At 41.6% G+C, this 19124-nt stretch overlaps 1 protein-coding gene across 1 annotated transcript; it reads right to left on the reverse strand.

The window, feature by feature from the left end:
- Positions 1-708: 708 nt before the first annotated feature.
- On the reverse strand, positions 709-13816 carry maneal (mannosidase endo-alpha like). The gene is made up of 4 exons (XM_040122043.1): positions 13298-13816; positions 12752-12861; positions 3954-4030; positions 709-2373 (listed from the first exon to the last, which is right to left on the reverse strand). Exons 1-4 carry the CDS (start codon positions 13800-13802, stop codon positions 1737-1739), a joined length of 1329 nt encoding a protein of 442 aa, XP_039977977.1. The 5' UTR covers positions 13803-13816; the 3' UTR covers positions 709-1736.
- Positions 13817-19124: the final 5308 nt, after the last annotated feature.

The following is a 19124-nucleotide window of genomic DNA, read 5'->3' on the forward strand; positions in this document are numbered from 1 at the left end:
CTGAAATGTCCAGGTGTTAGTATGGGAGTGTTAACCACCAAGCATACATGGGAACGTTTATGTGAAGATCTCCTTCTCATTTATTTCAGTTCAATGAAATACTTGCATGAGATGCTTGAAAATACAGCTCTCAATCCTTTTACAAGTGAACATACCGTATTTCCTGCTAATGCAGGACTGGGAACATAGTCCAGACCAACTGTTGGAAACAAGCCGAAAAAAAAGCTTTTATTTCAAACAAGATTGCTTGGATAGACGAGCTAACAAAACCAAGGAATGACAAACCAGTCTGAATAGAAGTTGACATTAAGGTACTTTTTATGTGTTTTTAATTTATATGAACACCACCACTTCCACAATTAAGTTATTATAGTTTAGAGGAACAAAGAAAAAGCTTCTAACCAAATTTTCTGTGCCTACCCATATAACTGTATCTAACCTCTTTCTCTACCATTTGTCTCAGTTCTCACAACCCTTCCCTCGAAACCCCCTCTCTGTTGCTGGCACATCTTCTCTCTGATCACAGGAACCACATGAGGAACAATAAAGCTGTATAAAGCCTCATTAAAGTTTGCCCACACCCTGAGTCTCAGCCCCTGGGTTCCTTGCAGCGACATCACCTGCACCATCTGGCCCATCATGAATCACCATTTGACCTTTTATATGTCCCCTCATGCTCAACCCCATTTCATCCCACCCCTCGACCACTCTCATCCCTTCATCCTGACCATCATCAACCCATAAACTTTACTTGTCATTCCAATAAACTAACTTGTATACGTCTTTGTTAGCGAACAAGCTAATCATTCCAGTTTATTACAACTTGTTGGACCTGGGAATGTGGCAGCATCACTAAAAAGTGGTCAGATGGGAAAAAGAATACAAGCTGTAAAACAATGGGACAGGTTTTAAACAAACCCAAGGTTAGCTGAACCTGGCAAACTGTAAAATTTGCACAGAAACTCGGTCACAGTTCCCAGGTTGACTTCCAACGTTGACCAACAACTCTTACTATAGTTGTCCTGTACATAGACAGTCAGTAGGGATTATTATGGACATTTCAGATTCACTCAGATCTCCAAATAAAGGGGTTTGGTTCATCCGGATAATCAGTTGGCTTGCTTACAACAAGGGAATTGACCTTAGCACCAGATTTCAACTGTCATAACCAGATGTAGGCCATCTTACAACTCGGTAGCTGCCATTACAGTTCTAGACAGCTCTCTGATGATTTCTGTAAGCTCTTTTGAAAGTTGCATTTGCCACCTCTGTCACTTTACATCAAATACTGATCCTTCAGCAGTAAACAGACACATATTTTAATTTGTCTTCAAAGAAATACAGGAATGAACATTTTTAGAACAAGAGCAGTCTCCTATCATAAGAAAATAAGAAAAAAAAAAAACAACCCTACAGAGCGGAGTTACTGTACATAGCTTCCTTGATACAGATACAGAACTGATTTATCATCAGGAAATGATGATTATCTATCACTGTGACCCTGAAGCTTCAACAAAGCAGCGACATTATTAACCTGTACAAAAATGTTAGTGATTAAAAACAGTGAGGACAGAGTGAACATTTGGGGCAGTCATCAGCAAGGCTCATCAACAGTGCTCAGAAACGGAGAAGAACAGGTAGGTGTACGAACATAAAGTCGTCTTTCTACAGTGAGAGCTGCCTTAATGTCATTTGTGGACAGGCTCAGCACATCTACCAGGGAAATAAGACCATGTTCACATCAGCCATTTGTCCTTCTCCTTGTTGAAGTTCTCGGCCCACTGGCGTGTAAGCTCCAAGTAGTGGTCAGGCTGGTTGGGTTGGTAGTCTAGGTACAAACGGGTCACTGTTTTCTTGGGTACAGCCTTCTCTATCTGTGTTCCTTCGTGCCATTGATTAAAGGATGTAATGGTGACAATTTCTGGGCGGACAGACAGAGCTGCCTGCAGGGATGTCTCATAGTAACGTCCATTCACGCGGTTCCTGGTGTTATGGTTGTTCCATGGTCGAACAGCTGTGTCTACATACCCTGGACCGACACTGGGGATGAAAAGCAGATTGTTTGCGTCACAGAAGGCCTTGATGGCTTTCCAGTTCTGGTGGGATGAGCCAAAGGAGAACCCATTGGAGGCAAAGTAGGTGTACATGCCATCAAAGCCGCTGGCTAGGATGTCATGTTTGTGGCGCTCCTCAACAATGAGGGCGAGGAAAATGCCATCATAGGGCGTGCCTCTGATGCTGTGGGAGCCTTTAGTTGTCAGGAGCTCTGCCCAGGACTCTGGTGGTGTTAGGTAGGAGTCATAGACATAAAACAGAGGCAGGACTTGCCCTGTGCTGGACCTGAATCTGTAGAAGGCGCCATGTTTTCCATACCTTAGAAACACAAGAGATAAGAGAGATAAATGTAGAAACAGTGTTGTCAGTTACATATAATCAGGCAAAGATAAACAATGTGACACTTTGAGGTAGTGATGGATATATAGATTATGACTGCTTGTAAATGTGATTAGTTAAAAATGGGAATATCCGATCAGCATAGGACATTGCCTTAAAGCTGATTTAATCATTTTTTTCTTTGCTGAATATCACATACACATTTGACATATTATAATCTCATAAAGTTCACATTGTTAATATGTTAACAGTTGCCTCTATAGACATCAAGTGTACACATAGCAACATTAGCATTCATTTGAATTTGTGTTTCTGGCGACACAACAAATGTATTCACTTTCCTTTTAGCTCTGTTTGGGTCTCCAAAAACTCAGCAAAATGTCTGGCACAGCTGCTACATGTTCCAGCTTTGTCTGCATGCTGTTTGGTGCTGTGCAGGTAATGTACAGTGGGTTCGTTAGAGCTTATTTGCTGAAAAAGAGCTGGAAACTAGGTTGATGAGGGTGAAGAACCAGAAAAATAGATATGCTAAAATGAGCTGAGGGGAACTGTAAGGTCGGGGGATAATTCTCAGTGACTTTGCCAATTTGAGCTACACCTTTCACATTAGGCATAGCCGTTTAAATCATTGCTCATATAAATATATTGATTAGTGCAGCTTTAAGGTTTGAGGCAGTTTGGCTGAACAGACATTTACTGCAATACAAGACTGCAAGTGACATGCTGGTGATGGAAAACCTTGACATAAAGTTGAACCCAGAGTCAGTTCATTAGCCGAGCTAGATGTCTATAGATGCTAGCAAGTGGTTTACTTGGTGGTGTTATTTGTTTGATTGTACATATACTAATGTTTCAAATTTAATGTTTCTAAAATGCCACATAAGGTTGAGTTTGTGTCTGACATGCAGAAAATATTCATGCTTTACTTAAACTAGTAGATCTATTTCTGCCTCTCCAATTTCTGTTCCATTTTATACAGATGGTCAGCACAGCGGGTTTCTGAAAATACTGGCAGCAATGTAAAGCCCAGAAATCACAACTCAAGGCACTCTAGACTGGGATTTGATTTTGTTCCAGTCCAGCATCTTTGTAAGCAAGGCATCACTGAGATTCTTAATTCTTGTTCCTAGTCACATTGTGGTTTTTCAGACCACTAATGAATATCTTATTAGATGAAATATTATATGAGTAATCTCATAGTCTTTCTCCATGTCTCTCTCATAAAGCTAACATATTTTATTCATCACTTGAGTTATAGGAAAAACTGAATATCATCAAATTTTATGAGATACACAAAGAGTCAGACTGCCTTTGACACACATTACGGCTGGTTGAAGTTAGAGCAAATGCTACCCGCTGATCCATTACAGCAGGATCACAAGGGAGACGTCTATATTTAAGTACCTGTTCCTCATCTTCCCTTATTAGGCTTCATGTTTCACCACATCGCTAGACTTCTAATGTGAGTGGCCACTGATATGGAACGCAGAGCTTCCTTGGTGAATGAAAGGAAACAAATCTGGCACAAAGGGAAGTGGATGCACAGAAAATCAGCTTACTTGTCAGTAATGTATTTGATGTTGTCGTGCATGCTCTGGTCCGTCCGTCCTTTGTACGGCTGTATGTGAAAGGCCACCTGTGCAGAAAACACATTTGAACATGGATATTAACTGAAAAACTTTAAGAGCACAATGTGAATATGCAAAAACCTGAAAAAAATAAGGGGTTATGCATTGAATTTCACACTGACCCCTCACTGCTCGTTATTCCAGTATCTTATTCCTTTTGATTGACAGCCAGTATGAAGGCAGCATTAAATTAATGGCCTGTGGACCTCGCTAATTTAGCCGTGCTGTCCGTGAAACAATGTCACTGCATGCCTACTCTGTTTTTGTGTGGATACTCAAATATCAAACTGCGCTACACTCCAGTGACAGCATCGTGTTCATTTTAAGTACCAATCCAAGCAAGTCTACTGTCTTAGGTTTTAATGAGGAGCTTTTCTTGAAGTGTTTTCTTAGGAAGCCAATCTATGTACAGTAGGCCATTAATAATGTGTATTTACACCATGGCCGCAATCAAGACTAGGTACAAAGAGGGTTGAGATCAAGCTAAGACAGTTCCAGTCAAGTCCTGATCAAGACCAAGGGATTAATCAGGTCAATGCAAATTTAAAAATCAAATGAAAGGATTTTTAAAATAATGAACAGCAATGTATATCTTTCTGTTGGAGCTCTGCACGACACCCTCCAATATCCAGCTGATCAGTGCGTTCAAGTCCACACAAGTTTAAGTCCTCATTATTGCACTTTATTGCATTATTGTCTTCTTTGGAGACACTTAACGCAGGTGAGCGTAGCCCACTGAACATTACCTTATGGTTTGATCACATAAAAGTTTCCCGGACAAACTATAAGGGAAAAATCCCCCAAATTTTTAATTGTTACCCAGGTGCAGGTTGTTTTAATAATATTTTCACTTTTCCTCTTAAGTTTGAGTAGTGAAATATGTGATGGAATTACGGAGTTAGGCGTTAAGTGTTGAGGTCACAAATGGGGCTAGTGTGAACTAAGGAAAAAAGAGTATCTTTCAAAGTAATAGGCCACGAAAAGGTCATATCAAAATCTGAAATCTGAGATTAAGTTTAAAAATTAGCCTGTACAGTGGACTCTGGAACTAAATTCCTCTTGAACAGCCAGACAGAGTAGAGGTAGCTTTTAAAATGTCTATTTAGTACAATTCAAATCCTGCTGTTCCAGATGGACACCTTGAATTATACATAATACATAATGGTAGTCCAAGTTTGGTTTGTGATCATTGTGTGTTCACATATTTTCACAATGCATAGATTGCCTTATAATATGGTGTCTCTGAGTTAAAAAAAGAAAAAGATTACACTGCTCTCTTGTTCCCAATTCTTCTTTTATTTCAAATGGATAGAAATGACCACATTTCAACCACAACTGGTTGAAATTGGTGAGGAAGGGGTTGGTGAGGAAGACGCATAATTTATGGGTGAAACGTCATCAACCATGTCCCTATACTGTACAATAACAGAAGAATTGGGAACAAGATAGACAGCAATGTGCTGGTACATTCGTGTTTCTTTGTGAGGATAATTGTGGCTCAGCTCAAAAATTTATGGATGGACATGTACCTCTTGATGAGTGACAAATGAAATGTTTGACACACATTTTATAGCCCTTCTGCAAAGGAATTCTATGCACATTATTAACAGAGCATACCTGCTGCAATGAAAAACCAAACATATTTTTCCTGCTGGTCAGTGGTGTGTGATTACGGCAGGACCGGCTCATTTGACCTTTAATTAAGAACTGTTGCTCCATTTAATAGATCTTTAACATTAAATTATTAAGGACGTGTTTCAGCTCTTAGAACCTATGTCAACATGATAGTATACACAGCAAACACTGTAGAGCATTACTGTAGTTTTAACAGTTTACTTTGGAGGTGGGACCTGGCTGAGATGCATACCTTAACTGCATTGTTGGCCCTTGTTGCATGTCCCACCTCCCTCTCTCCTTCTCTCTTTCTCGGTGCAGTTTCTGTCTGTATCTCCACTATTACTACCAGAACATAGACACATTTGAAACATCTTTTAAAAAAGTTCAGTACGATTTTGGCATGACATGTTGTATGTGATTGAACATACAGTGCAAAATTTGAAATGTGAAGTCTGAGTGTTGCTTTGGTATACCTGGGTCCTGACGTCTAAAAATATGCAACTAGTATTTTGAGTTTTCGAGTTTTGAGTTTGGGGCACCATTTGGGCCACAAGAGCACAGGGTACACTGACAGATGAAATGTTGACTCCTTAGTTAAAAGCACCCGGTGGAGCTTTCATTGTAGACAAATACAGTTTTATTTACATTAGGCATTTACCGTATATTCTCAAGACATTTATCAAACATGTTGAATCCATTTCCAACACGTAGAAAATTTCCAAAGCCTTTTTAGTGTTTGGAAAACTCGCAAAAATACGGATCAATCCCATACTCGAACACATGTCCTCCTGCTAGCGCTGTACTGCTAGTGGTCAAAAACTCCCTTTAAGTTTTTCGAAAAATAATTTAAATTTTGCAAGTGACAGATTTCTTTAAATTGGGAATTTGACTAAGACAGACTGAGTGTGCTTGGATTCTGGCATGAACACTGGAGCAAGAACAGGCAGGCACACTGTGTCCCTTTCCTCTGGTATAAAGATAGAAAGAGAGAGAAGAGGCTAAGTTTAGCCTGCAGGATACTGGAGAATGGAGGTGAGAGGGAGGAGGAGCAGAGATCAAGTGAAGCAGATGCTCATCATCCCCATAGGCATGTCCCATATTGTAATCTCATCTGTCAACACATTCAGATGACATCTATACCACTGATCCAGAGTGTCTCAGAAATCCATTTTTCGTTGCCTCTCAGCAGTAATTACAAATTAAAGGAGTATCTGTTGAGTCTTCTTTTAGATTTATGTGATCCAGAAGGAATTTTAGTTTATATGCATGAGATAGTTTTCAGAGGAATCCAATTAAAAAATTGAAAATCACTAAAACGTTCAGGTATGGAAATAATGTTAAAGAGAACATCGTGTTATGTTCTATAGCAGGAGCTGAGAGATGAGTGATGGATGCCTTCGGTCATCCAGGAAAAACTATAGTATGCCTGTTTGCTTCAGTCACAAAGGGGGAAAAAAGGCGACTGCAGCACAGTGGCAAACAGTAAAGCATTGACGGAGCTGTTGAGCCACAAACGCTGAATGCTCAACGCCCACTCCATCTCTCAAAAGAGGCTGCAAGGTCTTCATAAACAGTTTCCATGGCAACATGGCAGTGTTTGGCACCTGGGCTCGTGCTTGTCAGCCGTCTCAACTGGTTGGACATCATGAAAGGCCAGTGAGGTAAGATGCTGTTAAATCTGTTCCTGTTTGGCTGAATAAGCCAGTGATGGATGCGGATGAAAAGTGCTTTGTTTGCTCAGATTCCCCCATGTTGTGTGATGCTGGCAGACTCTCATATTTACATTCCAACCCTCAGGTGTATAGATGCTACCACAACAAACAAACCTCCTGAACAGATTTTACCAATGTGCTTCTCCTCAGATGATGAAAAACACTAACCTGAAGCGATATTATATCATCGCGTTGGTGTATGCTACATTAATTCAGCTAATTACGTAAAATGAGATGATAAATTCAAAAGTGCAGGCGCAAAATACCGTTATGAAAGAAGGCAACTTCACTTCTTGGGGGCTTGAAATGGCAGAAATGGTACCCTGATTAACCTAAAATTATTAGAAATCTTGCAATGTGACCTGGGTTAACTATACACAGCACATCCATATTTAACTTCCATCTAGTCTGTGATTCTTTATGCCGAGGGAACCCGAAGGAACAACACAGGCACAAAGTTTGATGTTAGCAAAATCCGGTTTTCTCTGGACAATATAAGCAAATTCACATATACCCATCAGCCTCAGCATTAAACCAGTTACCGGTTTTAATGTTGCGGCTGATCAGTGTAGGTGCAATTTTACTCTAAAGCACAGAAATGCAGAGATCCCACACAAAGAAAAAATATTGTTCTTACGTTCTTTTATGGTGGGAAGGTTTTCTCATTATAACTAGAAAGTGTCATAATGGGACTATTTTGTCTCTATAATGTGGCAGTTTCTCATAACATCCAGATTGCTTTAAAGCGCTATCATATGCAGCCCTTCTGCCTCCTACACACTTTTAAAAATCAACCATAGCAGCGGTGTGAGGGGGAGGCCAGCCTAGCTAAGTAGCACTCTCAGTAGGCTTGCTAACACTATGGAGAGTGTCATGGACTGCAAGCTGGAGCATAGACATTCTTTGACCACCTGTGCCATGTTCACATAACACAGAATTGATGGTAGGGATAGGAGCAACGGGGCAACTCACGATGGTTGACACGTTGGTTGTGTGAGGTGTCAGGAAGTCAAAAAACTGGTACCTAAGGTAAATCCATTGTGATGTGAATGCAGCATCTGATCTCTAAATCTCTGGTATGATTTCATCAAATGTGCTGTAGTCAGCTTTGCAGCAGTGGTTAAATATCCACATCAGGAGAGACTGTTCAAGTTTTAATTCCTAAAAAAAAAAACAACCCTTATTTTTTATCTGTTTTGCTAGAATTCTTCACAGACAATATATATGAATTTATTAACAGCTCAAAACGTTTTGTTTTTGTGTTCAGTTAATCTTTAAAGCTGCATTTATCAGTTCTTTTGGCCACACGTTTTATGCAAACAATTACCTGTTTACACATCCAGTAGACACAGAACAACATTAGCATCTATTTGGAGCTGTGTTTCTGGCTACCTGGTGAATGTAAGCCCCATATTCACCCTTCTTTTTGCGCTCCTTTGGTCTCCACCAGCACCAGAGAGAAATATCTGGCTCTTTAGCTGCTAAATGTTCCACTGTGTTCATCAGCTAGTCGCTAACATTGTCTGTTTGTCGTTTGGTGCCGGGCAGGCAGTGTAGAGTGGGTTTATCAGAGCCTTTGTGCTCAAAACGCCTGCCTGTTGGTGCTGGAAACAAGTTTGATGAGGACGGTGAGAGGGAACCAGACAGTAAAGTTGCAGGATGTAAAACCAAAACAAAGCACGAAAAGAAGCTAAAAAGCTCTGCACAGCTGAGGGGAACTGTAGAGTCAAGTGATAATTCTCCTTGGGTTTGTCACTACGAGCCACACCTTTCACACTACACAGTCATTTCACCCATTGCTCACAAAAACATTTTGATTAGTGCAGCTTTAATGCATTATCACAAGACTTGATGTTAATTGCTGTGTACTCTTATCAAAAGAACATTTAGTTGTGTATTGACAAAAAAAAGGAAGAAAGGATTGATCAGTTAATTCATATATTGAAATCTCATCTATGTTCTGGCAGCTGTTATTATTATATTATATTATTATTACAAGAGAGTAACTTCATCATTAAAACAAGAAAGCTCAAGTGTTGTAGCAAGAGGTCTGTTGTCAATATGAGGGATTTTTTCATTAGAACGTAATACTTTACTGCTCTACAAAGGCTATAATTTCTCACTTGTTTGCAGCCACCTTTCTTACATCAACATTTCACTGGGTCAATCTATGCTTAATTAGTGATGATGGGGGACTGGAGGGGATTATAGATCAGCCTGTGTCCTCCTGTCTGTCATATGTGGTGTGCTCACTGACTCCTGTGACATCAGCGGTCTGCTTTGGGTGACATTTAGAAGGATGATCAATCTTTACACCTCGTCCCACTTTAGAATACTGACTCCTGTGTCAGAATCACTATATCACACGATGTGATGTCTGAAGGTATGTATATGTGACACTTTCAGAGGAAACACAGAAACATGACTGCTCATACACACAGACTTCAGTCTCTATTTTGTCAGCGACGGCTCTGGTACGCTGAAACACTGGAGCATTGGCCCTCAGGTCAGCTGTGAGATACACACTGTTGTGTAAGTCTGACTGAGACACACAGAGAGACCCAGTTCTCAGTTTAAGACTTCCATATTAGGAGCACGACAGTAGACTGACGGAAAGCTCTTCTGTCATGTTAATGCTGAATCTACAGTCAGTCGGCACTTCAGGTCTTTAAAAACAGCTATTGGCGTAGCTAGAATGAGTCTGATAACAGAACATTTTTATCTCTCTGGAACGGCCATATTACTTTAAATGTCAGGCTTTGAGGTCAGAGCACTGAAATCGAAACAGCCATGTGGAGATACACATTTCTTCATCGCCAGTAGTCACAGTGGACCAGAAGGCAATGCAGCTGCAAGACATTCTGTGTTTTGAATAAAGAACACACTTTTTCTCACCTGGATTAAATGTAGTCTTAAAGGCCTGTTCACACCAGTATTTAAAAGCAAAATTTCTATCAAAGTACAGAGGTTTCAGAAAGTATTCAGACCCCTTCAATTTTTGAAGACTTTTTTGTGTTGTGAATGTAATTGTAAATGGATACATTTGCCATTTTCCCCACCATTCTAAACCTAATAACCAATAATGACAATGTGAGAACAGGTTTTTAGAAACTTTTGCAAATTTATCAAAAATCAAAAACTGAAATCTCTCATTTACAAACATATTCAGACCCTCCACTGTGGCCCTCCAAATTGTGGTCAGGTGCATCCTTTTTGCTTTAATTATCCTTGAGATGTGTCTACAACTTTGTTGGAGTCCACCTGTGGCAAACTGAACTGAGTGGACATATGTTAGAAAGGCACAAACCTGTGTATGTAAGGCCCCACAATTCACACTGCATGCCAGGACAAAAACCAAGCCATGAAGTCCAAGGCACTCTCTGTAGACCTCTGATAAAACTTTGGTGAGGCATAGATCGGGGCAAGTGTATAAAGCCATTTCTACAGCTTTGAGTGTTCCCTGGAGCACAGTGGCCTTAAGAATGGTAAAATGGAAGAAGTTTGAAACCACCGGGACTCTTCCTAGAGTTGACCGTTTGGCCGAATGAGTAACTGGGCTAGAAGGGCCTTGGAGAGGGAGGCAACCAAGAACCCATTAATCTCTCTAACAGACCTTCAGCAATCCTCTGCAGATATGGGAGAACCTGCCGGAGGGATGACCATATCAGCAGCACTCTATCAATCAGGCCTTTATGGTGGAGCGACTAGATGGAAGCCACTTTGTGTAAAAAGGCATGTGACAGCCTGCTCGGAGGTGTCAAATGTCATTTAAAGGACTCAGAACACCAGGCACTGCTCATTGCATGGCTAATACCGTCCCTATGGTGAAGCACGGTCGTAGCAGCACCATGCTGTTGGGGAGTTTCTCCACAGCAGGGACAGGGAGACTGGTCAGAATTGCTGGAGGGGTGAATGCAGCCAAGTACAGAAAGGTCTTTGAGGAAAACCTGCTCCAGAATGCACGTGACCTCCTACAGGGGGAACGGTTCACCTGTCAGCACAGCAATAACCCTAAGCGTACAGCCAAAGGCAGCGCTGCAGTTGCTTCAGGACAAGTCTGTGACTGTCCTTGAGTGGCCCAGCCAAAGCCCTGACTTAGAACATCTGTGGAGAGACCTGAAGACAGCCGTTCACAGCAATTCCCATCCAGTCTGAGAGGATCTGAATGGGATAAACTTCCCAAATCCTGGTGTGCAAAGCTTGTAGAGACTTACCCAAGAAGACCGAAAGCTGCAATTGCTGCCAAAAAGGCTTCTATAAACCTGACCCTGAATTAAGGGACTGAATACTTTTGTAAATGGGAGATTTCAGTTTTTGATTTTTAATAAATTTTTAAAAACCTGTTTTCACTTAATCATTATGGGTTATTGAGTGTAGACTGAGGGGCAAAAATGACAACATGATAAATTGTACAGTGACAGGGTGTGTATACTTTCTAAAACCACTGTAAATCTGTGCTAATCTTTTATGTCAAATTCAACTTTGGTGAACTTTGACACTCAAATCTGCACCATTGACCAGTAGCAAGCCATCTTGATCACAGTTATGAGATAGGAGTCAATGGTACAGAGCCTCCGTAGTCTTGGAAAATTAAGTCCACCAGACAAAAATCCTCTTTCAGGACTTTGTGAGCCCTGTACGATGGACTAAATTTGTGTCTTTAACAAACTTTGTGAACTTATTGTCCTGTCCTTGCTACAACAAAATCAGCAGAAAAACACAAATATGTTTTGTTTAAAAATCTTAAGTAATGTGTGTTATAATGCATAAGGTCCATAAATAAAATGGGTTTATTATACATTTTTGTTCATAAGTGAATTTTGTTTCAGCTTTACCTTGTAATATTATGTTCACATGCCCAAAACGGATTTATTGCTCATATCTTATATTTTGAATGATGCTCTGTATCTATTCCAGGATAAAACTCATATCACCGATATGAGATGAGTCTCAGGTCCAAAAAACCCCCAAAGTCACATCTATATTTATTTCAACGCGGTCTGGTTTGACTGGATTATCCTATCTTTGTAGAGTAACACTCACGTTGCTACCAGGCTGTGGGACCAAACAATGGGGCTGAAAGTATGACGACTAAGATTTACTTTTTGTCAAGTTAACACTGAAAATTTCAGCATCCTGTTGGCGGTGTTCAAAAGGAGCATGTGACCTACAAGTGACATGCTGGTCGAATGTCTCAGAATATGATTTCTGTACCACACATTTATGTTAGATCACAGTCAACATAAACTGACTCAATGCAGCGTTCCTATTTTCATGCTGCATAACTGAACATTTTCCGCATTGCTCGCGGCACCACACAGTTAATTGTCACTGGCAAGCCATTCACTCATTCAGTAAATCATCAGAAAGGAAAAACATACCGGTTGTCTCACCAGTTACCTTGATGCTGTGCCTGTGGGCTGCGTCCATTACAGCTGGAACCAGGTCCTCTGTGGGCTCCCCGTGGTCATCTGCCACCCCGGGAGGATACCAGGACAACACCAGCACCCCTACAACACCACAGCACGGAGACTTGGAACATTGTTGTAATTATACTGCAAGACCAAGGTTTTATCCAAAGTTCAGTTTTGTATTGAATTACTTGGAGTATGATTCATTTCTCATTTCCTCTAAATTTTCCAATTGTTACTGGCTTTTTCCTCTTAAACTTGTTTCTTCCAACATTTAAATACCAGTAGGAAGAAGTAAGTACTTTATTGGTACCTGATTCATACAACAAAATCTCCCTGTATTATAAATTGTTTAATCGTGATTTATACTTGTGTTGTTAATAATGGTCATAAAGTAATAAGCCATTTTTTCCCAATATCAACATTCACATCACAGAAATTGGCCTTTTCTGTCTGGGTCATGACCCCTGGGAGGGTGTCAACGCTTGACCATAACAAACCGAACGTACAGAGCCAGTGTTGCAGGAACTGTTACCTGCTGTAGCCGCTTCTATCTGGGCCATGTGTGACTCCAGCACTTTTGGGTCCCTGGAGCTGTAGGGTCCCAGCTCAGGGTAGAAGCTCGAGGCGATGTCCTCTGGTGGTGTGTGCCTTCCTTGAGCATGACTGGCTGCAATCTTAGGGTCCCAGTGTGGCACCAACACATGATCCCAGTGAATGTACTTGTTGTCCATGCTGGGAGAGCCGTACCACAGGTAGTAGAATATGTGGACATCATAGAATATGCTGTAATCTCGGTCGGATTTGGTGAAAACCACTTTAGTGTCGCTGCTGCCCATGTGGAACTGGCCCGGCGACACCACCACGTCTTTCACGTCCGGCCGCCGCCTGTCGGATCTCTCCCCGGTGAAGTCCATCCCCGGGGCCATGTCCGAGAAGCCGTCGCTGGGCTTCAGCGTCCTGAGCCCCATCATGGTGCCGAAGATGAAGAGCGTGAAGAGGAAGAGTGCGACGAGAGCTTTCCTGCGGAGCCGAGTCATGGTCGCTGTCCGCGGTGCTGCAGAACGCAGCCGGTACACGAGGCGGCGGGGGGGGGGGTGAGACGGCTTCGTCCTGATGCCCGGCTGTCGTCACTCAGCATGAACCGGCCCCGGGCAGGTAAAAGAGGGGGCGCCCAGGCACGATGGAGTCTGTCACGGGCACGTTAGCGAGAGCAGTCGCATTTCACTTCCACAGTCACGACCTGAGGGCATCCTGCACTGTCACGCTGCAATAGGTCGCCTCCCGTTCGCAGGGGCACGGCCATGACGGTCACGCCGGGTCTTTATTTCTCCTCCATCCGTTCTCGTCGCGAGGGAAGTGCAACACCGGTTTCACCCAACAGTTCCTTCGTGTCCCAGCTGAAAACAGAGGGCGGTCTGGTCGGAGCCGAGCCTTCCGCAAAGCTCCAGCACCCCGAGTCTGGTTACCTTTGTACCCCATCCAATCGCATGTTCGCACCGTCCGTCTGCGTCTCTGTTCTCCGCCGAGCTGTGGCCGCGGCTCTCCCCGTCATCCCATTTTCGGTTCGAGGGCTCACTGCTGTTTTCTTTGAAAGCGGCCCTCTGAACCGGTCCTGGATTAGAGCTAGACGCCGTTTCTCATCGAGAGTTCAGACTAGACGAAAGAACGAAACATTTGTTTCTGTGGTGCGCGCAGGGGGGGAGGTGGGATTAGCCCCCGACCGGAAAGAGAGGTATGAGGGGTGATTAAAGCCGCAGAGGAGCAGGAGGTGGAGCCTCTCCCTGTCTGCCGGAACTCAACTGGGCTGGTATTAAGATTGTGGAGCAATATTTCTGTCCACAGGAAAGGCAGACCGCGAACACTGAATCGACACATGCCTGCACCTATAACTGGTCACACAGTTTGGCGACAGTTCTCAAAATATGCGCGCTATTTACAGCAGAGTTGCTAGTAACCTTCAGTGCCGGGGCAGCCGGACGTCGACGTTCGACGTTCCCATCCCGGCTCATCCTACTCGTGCTGACATCGTTATTTTAGCAAGAATAATTGATCATTTTGGGAAAAACCCTCATTTTCCATCTCTCCGAGACCGAAGTCAAAACGCAGAGGTCAGGACGTGGTTAGCCTTAGCATAGCATAAAGACTGGAGGCAGGGGCAGACAGCTGGGAGGGTCCTGTTCAAAGTTCAATAATACGCCTACCGACGCGTCTAAAGCTCACATTTTAACATGCTGAGTTTAGCCTGTTTAATCGATACATGGACAGAAATATAAAAACAGTTTGTGGTTTGAGGGGGAGTTATGGGCTGGAACATGACGAGCAACACTTTGATTCTCTGTTATTTCTTTTTCACTGTGGACAGATCCGGGCTAGCGGTCTCCCCTTGCTTCCAGCCTTTATGCTAAGCTAAACTAACCATGTCTCCATTCCAGCTACACACTCAACACACACAGACATAAGAATGATATTGATCTTCTCACCCTTAGAAAGAAAGACAGAAAAGAAGCATATTTCATAAAATATGAAGTCTTTACCTAAACTAAACCAGATACATGTACGATAATAATATTCTGTTGTGATATGTTGAAGAAAAATCTTTGAATTTGTTGTTAATTCCCCCTTTTTTTTTTTGGATCTCATTCTCCCTTACCGTGGCACTAGTCACCTCTCATACAGGCGTCTCCTTCATTTTCTAGAAAACGTATGCCTTAGTCTGACAGATGCTCTGGTGTAATTTAGTGAACTACAGATATTTCTGGTAAACTGAAGGACCCCCAAGCCATTGTCTTCTTCTAGGTTTTGTTTTATTAAAGTTGTAGTATTAATTTCGAAGGAAAGGCTTGCCACAACATAAAGTCACTCAGGAATTAGAGCTTTATAACTATGCTATTGCTGCAAACTTTCCTTTACTGTGACAATGAGGAACTTTTTCAACAGTCATTTTGCCTTTTTGGCTGTTTCATCATTTTCTCTATGCTATAAACCTTTTATTGTAGGAAGTTATTGGTTAAAGGATGATGCAGTGGGCAGTAACCACTTAATATAACCGTATCTTTATTAAACCATGTAGATTAAAGAGGAACAAAATCATTAGAGTACAACATGACTGTTAGAGGTCGTACCAAGTGAGACTTAATGGAAGGCAAAGGCTCTTTGAAAAATATTTTTTAGCATAAAATTCATAATGAGTGGAAAGATTTTTAGCTTGGATGGCCCTAGTAAAAGTTTCTGCTCCACCCAAGCATTAACATAATAAACAATTGATTAATAACTTGTTTTATCTGAAAGTGCTGTTTGTGTGGCGAGCAAACTACAGTACATCCATTCGCTACTGTATTTGTTATTGTCTGTGATGCATGCATTTTTCTCTTGCAGTCTGGGGTGGTCTCAGAGAATGAATGCTTGAGGCGACATCTAGTGGGAGTGAGGAAATGGTGCATTTATTATCTGCATGCTTGCAGATGTGGCTGTTAGTCACTGTGCACTGAATGCAGGGCTGGTGATTATCCTCCAACAGCTTTTGAGAGTACATTTTGTCCCTGGATGCACTGCATGTCCACATGTCACCTGAAGATGGTGTCTGTGTATCTAGAATAGAATAAATCACTCAAGACGCTGAAGGCAGACACTGTAGTCACCGATGTTCTTGCATGAAGAAATATCACATGGCAGTGGGCCATTTTCCATTTCAAATTTAAGTTTTAATCCAGTGATGACCAAGGGTAGTATTTTGTGAGCACCATTTTATTACTTTTTACCTTTCACAATATAACAGTACAGGCCCACTGTATGTTTAAACAACAGACAAAAATAAAAATGAAAGTTAGGGATAAAAATAGTAATAACGTGAAAAAAAATTGGAAGAAAAAAGACAGAAAAAAAAACCAAAACATACAAATTAATCACCCACACAGTCCCATCCATTCCTCTTTCTGCTTTGCAATTCATACAGAAAGTTTAAGATGCTAATTACCTATATATGAAAATGCAGAGTCTATCCTTTACAAATAGTACATTTAGGACATAAGTAAATTGACTGGCATATTGGATTAATCAGTAGCTGTCTGAATTGCAGCTATTGCCTCATCATAAAGAACATTTATAGACGCAATCAACATTTCTAAAACGAATATGGTAATAAATATTAGTATGAAAATCCTTTAGGTTTATTTTTTTTGGCAATCTCCAAGCAGCTTTCATGTGTCTTTCACTGAGGGGAGGCCTCCGTCCTGCCACTCTGCCAAAAAGCCCAGATCAGTAGAGTCCCGCAGTGATGGTTGTCCATCTGGAAGTTTCTCACATCTCCACACATAATCTCTGGATCTCAGCCAGAGTGACCACTGGGTTCTTGGTCACCTCTCTTACCAAGGCCCTTCTCCCCTGATTGCTCAGTTTGGCCGGCTGGCCAGCTCTAGGAAGAGTCCTGGTTGTTCCAGACTTCTTGTAGAATCATCTCAAAGATTCTTCTACACCTTCTACACCTTTATTTTTATAAATTATGCATAATGTGTTTTGGCTTTGTCATTATGGGATTTTGAGTGTAGATTGATGAGGGAAAAAAGGAATTTAAACAATTTTAGCATAAGGCTGCAACATAACAGAATGGGGAAAAAAGGGTTTGAATACTTTCTGAATGCAGTTTATTTACTATGTGAAGGTTTGAGGGTGTGAGGGCAGCTGCAGTCGAGCTTGATAAAAAGGATCTTCTTTTAATATCTTGGCAAATTAAGGAGTGAGTCATCATTCAACAGCTCAGTGCTTGATAAACATGGTATATGATCCCTAACAACATATGATAATATTAATTTATACTAAATTAGTTGGTTGTTTGTCTCTAAGTGTCAGGCGCCTTTGCATTCATTCTAAAAGTCTCTGGAACTCTCCTGGAGGGAGGAAACACTATTCTTCCAAAAGATATTCCCTCATTTGGTGTTTTGATAATGGTGGTGGAGAACGCTGTCTAACATGTTGGTCAAGAATTTCCAGTGGGTGTTCCAATGGGTTGAGATCTGGTGACTGCAAGGGCCATAGCATATGATTCACATCATTTTCATACGGCTGTGGCTCAGTTGGTAGAGCAGGTTGTGGTTGGTTGCTGGTACGATCCACGACTCCTCCTGTCCAAGTGCCAAAGTGTCCTTGGGCAAGACGGTGAACCCTAATTTTCCTCACTTTTAAGGTACTTTGGATAAAAGCGTCTGCCAAATGGGTAAATGTAAATGTAAATACTCATCAAACCATTCGTGCTCTGTGGATGGTGGCATTGTCACCCTGGTCCTCCACTCAACATGTTGTTTCTACTGCACGTTTTTATAAATATGAGATGAGCTCACTGATTGAACTCTTCAAAGCTTCAACCTTGGGATATGATGATGACAGTCCTTGATTCCAAGTTACTCCATAGATTACATAGCTAATTGGTCATGGATCAATAATCCATTTCAGTGGACTTGGGCATTAATCAGCAACAGACGGACTGTAAATACTATATCGTTAGGCAAAAAAATTGCTTAACTGCCACAACGGGAAGCCTTTGCTTGGTTAGAGGAGCTGTTCCTGGTGCTGAAACAGTTCCCTGTTTACATACAGTCACATACAGTATACAGTGCTCCACCCTTTGTGGGACAGAGGCTATTGATGAGCTCCTATGTGGGTAGAGCATTGTTTGTTGTTCGTCTTCGTCTTCCTTTCAACAATTTCTAGAAACTGCCGGTCAATTGTGTTTATGCTAATTGGGCAGCAAAAGGCTTTCATTCATGTCCTTTAATCCATGGCCCTTTAACCCTAATTTTCAAACTTATTTTTTTAAATCCAATATTTTATTATTTAAGCTTCCAATAAGAACTGAGGAATATAGTGTATATAATATAATATATAAAACATGGACTATGCCAGTTTCATCAGAATTATTTTTTAAATTTACAAATCTACAATGTTCACCATATAGACATCAAGCGAAAAGGAAAATGAATCTGTTTTCAGTTTCATTTAATGGTAAAGTTGACCAAAGTGTCGGGCCGTAAAATTTTTTTATATTCCTTTTAAAGCCAAGGATTCAGCCTGTCATTGTTGCCTCTTCGGCCCTGAGGTGGCCTGAAGCAGGCTGTGCTACCTAGAGGCTTGTTGTGGGAGGGATATCTGTCACAACATGGCAGCGCGTTATAGATTTGTTATTGATCAGCTTTATTGATTGATTTCTCTCTGGAGGAGGGGTGAAAGGTGAGCTGACAGGCTTCCCATGCAACCACTACTTATTTTCCCCCTCGGTAATACACAAAGGGCCCTGGCATTCCCAAAGTGTGTTCTAAAGCATACATCATTACACACACACACACACACAACATAAATACTGTAGCGCC

This window comes from Xiphias gladius, chromosome 24, assembly GCF_016859285.1.
Source record: "Xiphias gladius isolate SHS-SW01 ecotype Sanya breed wild chromosome 24, ASM1685928v1, whole genome shotgun sequence".
Taxonomy (NCBI): Eukaryota; Metazoa; Chordata; class Actinopteri; order Istiophoriformes; family Xiphiidae; genus Xiphias; species Xiphias gladius.

Bases quoted from the DNA above. Each gene is read 5' to 3' on its own strand.
- maneal (XM_040122043.1), bottom strand. From the start codon at position 13,802: ATGACTCGGCTCCGCAGGAAAGCTCTCGTCGCACTCTTCCTCTTCACG. The intron at 12,862-13,297 runs GTAACAGTTCCT...GTGGTGTTGTAG, and splicing joins GATAGAAGCGGCTACAGCAG to GGGTGCTGGTGTTGTCCTGG. The intron at 2,374-3,953 runs GTAAGCTGATTT...TGTGTTTCTAAG, and splicing joins ATCAAATACATTACTGACAA to GTATGGAAAACATGGCGCCT.